Below are 7000 nucleotides of genomic sequence, written 5' to 3'. Positions count from 1 at the left end.
AATGTCAACGGAGACCAATATCTGGTTGAATACTGACACTAGTTTAAGACTTGCAGAATAAGAAACAATGCAGACACTTCTGAAACTGTTCATCATTTTGACTTTTTGTCACACACTCATGTAGGTGTCCCCGTCGTTGTATGCAAGAAAAATTCTGAAATTATTGCAAACTGAGCCCCAAAAATGTAAAATTGTGCAATTCTGTTAATTCTAACAAAGAATGATAAAGGAAAATAATCATAAATTATGCAAAAAATGATCACATTTTGCTAAATTATGCGGGGTGCATAAAACTACGGGGACATGTAGGTGCCCACCCTTCAGGAATGTAGTAGACAAATGGTGCAGTCCAGGCTGTAACAGACCCCCTTGTCATCACACTGATGTGTGTTATGTAATACCGTAATACTGAATGAATGTCTTATGAGATGTTTTTGTTTTTGTAAGTGTTTTATGGCGCTCGCAACTGCATAAGGTCATATGAGCGCGCGGGACACACTAAACTTTTTCAGTTGGTAGGAAATTTTGAATTTTGCCCGGGAGGCGGCCGAAGCCTACTCTTATCGATTTTAGACCACCAAGGGATCTTTAACGTGCGCAACTTGCACACGGGCCCTCCGAGATTTTTCGCCCTTGTCCGAATACTGAATGAATGTCTTATGAGATGTTTTTGTTTTTGTAAGTGTTTTATGGCGCTCGCAACTGCATAAGGTCATATGAGCGCGCGGGACACACTAAACTTTTTCAGTTGGTAGGAAATTTTGAATTTTGCCCGGGAGGCGGCCGAAGCCTACTCTTATCGATTTTAGACCACCAAGGGATCTTTAACGTGCGCAACTTGCACACGGGCCCTCCGAGATTTTTCGCCCTTGTCCGAGAAGGCTAGGTGTAGATCTTTCCTACCAGAAGATCAGGGGTGTGGCTAAAAGACAGCAGTCAGAAGAGGCCAAGGAGTAGCAGTAGAAAGGCTGTAGAAAGAATCAGGAGCCCAGAGGAGGGAGGCAAAGGAGATGAGGGAGTAGGGGCAGAAAGAGGAGACGAAAGCAGACGAAAGAACATTGCTGGAGAGCAGGAAAGGAGGTGAAAGGAGACAAATTTAGAGAAGAAAATTTTTAGGTCACTACCCGGATTCGAACCCAGGACCTTTGAATGAGAGGCCAACACCTTAACCTCTCGGCCACGAGAGCCCCCTTTACGAGATGTGAATAAACTTAATCCACAAAGATCGCGTAGGGAAGATGAAGAAGAATCACAGAAATAGGTTAACAGAGAAGTGGAAAGACATGGAACAACATCAAGAGACTTGCCCCGGATAGAGAAAGGTGGAAAGTGTTTGTGGGTGGTTGGCAGGTGCTCTGGTGTGGTTTGCTCCTTCTTTCCTACCAAACATCTATTGTCCTGATCTCTCCTCCTTTTTTATGTTAGTTACTCTCTTGTAACACCTCTAATCTTCGGCACTTATATGACCTTAGTATTGTGTTGCAAGTGCCGTAATACTCTTACTAAAAGTAAACAGGCAGGCGCCACCAAGTCTGGTACAGTTTTGTCCTAATGCGGTAAGCGGCTATATTTCTCTATAATCACAGACGATATTACCCCGGGACTGGGATAGTCCTGTCCCACCGATTTTGTAGCAATTCACAACTGCTCGGGACTCAAATCGACAAGAATGTCCCGTCCCAGTAGGTGCGGTACATTATACTCTAATTCAAAGATCCAGACGGGTCTGTCCAGGGACAAACTGATGTAGTGCGATAGAGGCCTTACAGCTATTTAGAGAGTTGGGAAAAAGAAAGAGAAACAAGACAGACAGACAGAAATGGATGAGGGACATTTTAAAAAGTAAAAACTAAAAGCAGCACAGACAGAAATGGAAGAGAGATATTTTTAAAAGTAAAAAAAACTATAAAAGCAGCACCTTCCAAACATCCATGTCTTCCAGACGGAACAACAAACTAGACCTATAAACACAAATCTACTAAACAACATAATTATGATAGTAGAAAAAGACTGTTATTCACAATTCACAAACGCAATGAAATGCAATTGCTGTAATGAGTATATTATTATGTAGATACAATGATAAGGGGGCAGTGGGTGGTCATTCACATGTTGGATTCATATTTACATAAACTGTACAGTAGCAAAATCCAAAATTATTTTCGACCCTAGCTAAAAATATAAGTACATTTCATGAAGAATTTACAATCAACAAACAACCATACTAGATAGTAAATACCCAGCCAGAAAACTACTGGAAAATAAATGTGAAGCTTTGAGCTTGGTAACAAGACCCCAAGAGAAATTTTTCACAAGAATAAATACTCATGCAAGTTCTATTCATTTCAAAGCTTTAACTGCACCTTATCAACAGCAGCTCTGCCCTTCCTATAGTAGTAGGCTCATTTCCCCGCATAAAATTATTTAGACAATCAAATTGAACATGAAAACACTTTTTTCTCTCATACTGTTTGGAAATGCCATTACAAGTATCAATATTATTACAGCATAGTAGAGATCATGCACTCCATTCTCAAAAGCAGACAAGGCAGAGAATCTGAATCAACATTCACTGCAGCAAGCTATCCTTATTAAGACACCGAGACAAAATAAATGCAGATCAACACAGAACTGACAGCCTCTAGACTCTAGGAATAAATTAAACTGTACCTTTCAATCACACCATCTAAAACAAAATATTATGGCATTCATACTAGCAATGAAAGAGTTTTATAATTTATTCACAAGTGTCTAGACATCTAAAACTTGGATTACAACAACCCCTTCGTTGCCAGGGGGGGGCGTGAGTTCCTACTGTCAGCGCTGATTTTCCAGTAAGATCTTTAGCCGGGACAGCGGTCTCATGTCTCAGAGTTAGTGGACTCAAGGTCGAGATCTAGCCCACTTGTGACATATTTTGGACCCCTGGCCTTCGACAGTGTTATTTTCCTCATTCCTTTTATTCCCTGGCTATCTTACTCAAAATTTCGAGAAGACTTGCAAATCTAATAAGTCAAAACATGATGGAATTTTCTGCCTTTTTAAAGTCATTTTGGTGTTTACGTTTCACGAGAGCATGTGGTTGTCAACAAGACTAGACCTGTGTTTATTGATTGTCTGCAAGCCTAGCAGTAAACAACGGTAGGATTAGCAAGTTTGGTACTGATATGCACACTTTATTCCCCTACATGAATCAACGCTGTGCTTGTGGCTAAATCTCCGTACAGAAGAATCAAAGGCAGAGGGTTTGCGACACATACATGTAAGGTCTTATAGGCAACTAGGAACGGCAAATTTTGTCAACTTCCACGATGTCCATGGTACAGCTATAAGCTAAAAATTACGCATTTGTGCGATGAACCAGGTACGTCACGAGGCAATGGTGGGGTTAGAATTTTTTACTATGATATCCAAAACTTTGATCAAAGTTTTTGGCTGCTCTTTTCCTCCACTCGTGGTCTTTTCAAGGGTGAAGAGTTCGGCATGAAAGTCTGAAAGAAAATGGATTACAAAAAGCTTAGAAATTCATTTTGAAACTCAATTTGTAAAAAAATTATACGGCACACAGAATTTTCTCTTTACCAGAATTAAAAATAGGCTCTTAGCATAACACAAAATAATAAATATATAACTATGTGAACAGTAGCATTTTTAAAAAAATGGATACAACATTCTTCTGCTTTTCTGCATTATGCCTCCACAGGGGTAACACCTGGCTGTATGAGAGAGGGCAATAAAATAAGGTTTGACCGTACGTGTTTTTTCTAGCAAAAACTGGCAACGGCCAAGGACAGTCCTGACTGGTAATCCAGCTATAGGAATACTACTCACTAGATAGGGGTTAAGAAACAAATTAAGAGTAATTCTGATCTTATAAATGACAGAACTCAATATTACTGATATAGTAAGAAAATCAATAAATGATCCAGGCATTGTACCTTGTTAGCTTGCTTCTCCTGAAGTTTGGCCAGCTCCGACCTGTAGAAGGTCATGACTTCGTCGCAGTCGCAGCGCACTTTGGTGCCCTCGCTGTTGTACAGGTAGCAGTTGGTGCGGATCAGTTCCATGTCCGCCTGAAACTCCTCGAATGAGCTGTACTGGCCATTCTGAGGGGGAAACAAGACGGCAGACAAAACCATCAGACAAAACGGCAAAACACTTCTTGAAATTTTTTGCTTCTGGATGAGTTTTGAGGGACAGTTTGAAAGTGAGTAAAGGGAAGTACACTGATGCAGTGATGGTTGGTCATTCAACTCAATGAAGAAGAACGACAGATGGACACAAAGAACGGGGGGGAGGGGGAGAAATTCATCTGGCTCTTAAATAATTCTACAACATTGATAGGAGCATTTAACCTATACAATTAACGAAAGACCTTCTTGACACCAAGAGGTTATCGCCGTCTGAGGAGTAGCGCTTAGGCACTTCGCTGTTGCACACAAGAGACCCGGGTTCGATTCCCAAATTGGGAGAAATTTTTTATCTAGAATCCTCGTCTTTCCGTTGGGATGTTGCATCCCTCTCAGCATGGGTCGGCCCTGACAGGCAGGGTCAGAAGCCCACCTCCAAAGATGATCTAAATTGTGCCACTAGAGGCGTATAAAGCACATACATTAAAAAAACAAAAAACAAAAAAACCCAACTGGTTGACAGATCAGCTCAAAAACAGATTCACACAAAACGAAGGAAGTAACAGCTGAGTGAAGATACTCCCCCCATCCTCCATGCCAAAGAGACTGTGCCACATGAGCAGAATCACATGAGGAGGACAGCGGACTATATCTCTCTTGTCCACTTGAGCATGTTTTTAGTTTTAGTAAATGTTTTACGGCATTTGCAACACAATAAGGTCATATAAGTGCCGAAGATTAGAGGTGTTACAAGAGAGTAACAAACACAAGAAAAGGAGGAGGGGAGATAAAGACGATAGATGTTCAATAGGAAAGAAAAAGCAAACCACACCAGAGCACCCGCCAACCACCCACTTGAGCATGTTTCTGACGGGCCAGACAACATTACAACACAAATGGACAATGATTTACCATCTCCTCGCTTGCAATGCAAAATCTCGCACAATATGTCAGAGATCAATATCCTACATCATATGCATACCCTTTTAGCCTTTTACACCTGCTGCTGTACTTAAAGAAAAAAAACATTCATGAGTAAGGTATTTAACATACGTTATTATACGACTCAACAAAGCGCAATGGACCACAAAAAAAGTTCTTGGCAGTTCCTTAAGTATCTTTCACCTATAGGAAAAGACAAGAGCTTTGCTGATAACATTATACACGAATAGAATTAAACTGCATACACTTCATTATCTAGAAAAGCAGCCAAGAAAGACTTACTTCAAGTTTTTTCCTCATAGTGGAGAAATCCATTGGAGTTTGAATGACAGTATAATAATCAGGGGCATCCTGGGGGTCAACTGCAACAAACAAACAAAAAAATTAAAAAATTGAGAAAACTGAGAAAAAATTAAAACCTATATATCTCACTGATTATAAAAGTGCTGTCACTGCACATTCTTAAAAAGATTTCATTACAGGTAAAAATATTGGGTAAAAAAACAGAAAATGAAATACCATGGAATCCTCTTAAACCGAACATGGTTCTTTCTAAATCAACAGTTAATTGGAAAAAAAAATTCCCACATTTTCTTTTTTAAATTCTACTTGTGCCACCTTTCAAAATAAAAAACCTGGCTAATCTGGAATAAAATCCTGCAGTCCCACAGATTTCAGTTTTGGCGCTCATATGACCTTATGCAGTTGTGAGTGCCGTAAAACCCTCTACTATAAAAAAAAACAGATTTCAGTTTAAGCAGACCCCAGTGTACTTGACCAAATCTCGACACCACAGATTAAAAAATTACGTAAATTAAACTTTTTCTCACATCTGGCAATTAACACAAGGAACAATTTCAAAACAGAGTAGCCTAGAGCACCTGGAAAGGTAAACCATTCGGCCGCTGGTATTTCCGTTCTATCTCTTGGAGATCCCTTAAATCTGGAGATCTTCATCAGCAAACTGAAATGAGATAAAAATGAAGTCAGTGAGCAAAATGTTCACGTCCAGGGATCCTCACACTGAATAAATGATAATTTCTTTAAAATATTGGATATTGATAAAAAAGGCATCTTTTTTTTTCTTTCATACTAATACTATTTCTACTAATTTTATCAGGCTAAGCTCATTTCAATAAAATACTGTTCTTCGGAAAAATGTAATTCAACTCTTCTCAAGGACGTCAGTGCACAAAAGGTATTAGTATTACTTATTGTCTCCTGTTACCAAAAGACACTGGGAATTCCATTCCACATTTCATTCCTTTCATCCACACATGGTGGGCTCCCATAAACCTCCATATATTCAAAGTTGAAAAGTGCACAGTATCCACCTTAGAATACTCACAACGACTGAAAAAGCACAACGACTTAAGAAACAAGTCTCTCTCTCTCTCTGTCTCCCTCTCTGTCTCTCTCCCTCCCTCCTTGTCTGTCTCTCTCTCCCACCCTAACTCCTTCCCTCCCTCCCTCTCTCTCTCTCCTTCCCTCCCTCTCTCTCTCCCTCCTTCCCTTGTCCTCTCCCCCTCCCTCCTTTCCTCCCTCCCCCATTCCCTCCCTCCCTCTCTCTCTCACTCTCCCTCCTTCCCTCCCTCCCCCCTTGTTCTCTCTCCCTCCCTCTCCCTCCCTCTCCCTCTCTCACCTGGACGCAGTCCGTATCCAGCTGCCCGGAGTGGCCGGTCCCGGGTCGTCCAATCCCAGGGGGTTCTTGCGCTTCCTCTTGCTGCTGCGCACTAGGCACCCTTTGTTCTCTCCCCCTCTCTCTCTCTCTCACTCTCCCTCCCTCCCCCCTTGTTCTCTCTCTCTCCCTCCTTCCCCCCCTCCCCCTCTCTATCACTTTCCCTCCTTTCCTCACTCTCCCTTGTTCTCTCTCCCTCCCTCCTTTCCTCCCTCCCCCTTTGTTTTTTCTCCCTGCTTTCCTCCCTCTC

At 41.3% G+C, this 7000-nt stretch overlaps 1 protein-coding gene across 5 annotated transcripts in view; it reads right to left on the bottom strand.

Moving 5' to 3' along the window:
• Nucleotides 1-1991: 1991 nt before the first annotated feature.
• LOC101853757 (BRCA2-interacting transcriptional repressor EMSY) overlaps nt 1992-7000 on the bottom strand; it is a 32527-nt gene continuing 27518 nt past the window's right edge. For all 5 annotated transcript variants that reach the window (XM_035972430.1, XM_035972434.1, XM_035972437.1 and 2 more), the window contains exons 25-28: nt 5954-6036; nt 5355-5434; nt 3939-4106; nt 1992-3491 (exon numbers count right to left, since the gene is read on the bottom strand). In XM_035972430.1, the coding sequence (XP_035828323.1) occupies nt 3423-3491; nt 3939-4106; nt 5355-5434; nt 5954-6036 (400 nt within the window). In that variant the 3' untranslated portion in view covers nt 1992-3422. The remainder of the gene's footprint in view (nt 3492-3938; nt 4107-5354; nt 5435-5953; nt 6037-7000) is intronic.

The sequence above is a fragment of the Aplysia californica genome, unplaced genomic scaffold, assembly GCF_000002075.1.
Source record: "Aplysia californica isolate F4 #8 unplaced genomic scaffold, AplCal3.0 scaffold00022, whole genome shotgun sequence".
Classification (NCBI taxonomy): Eukaryota; Metazoa; Mollusca; class Gastropoda; order Aplysiida; family Aplysiidae; genus Aplysia; species Aplysia californica.
This window is presented reverse-complemented; position numbering and strand designations above follow the sequence as displayed.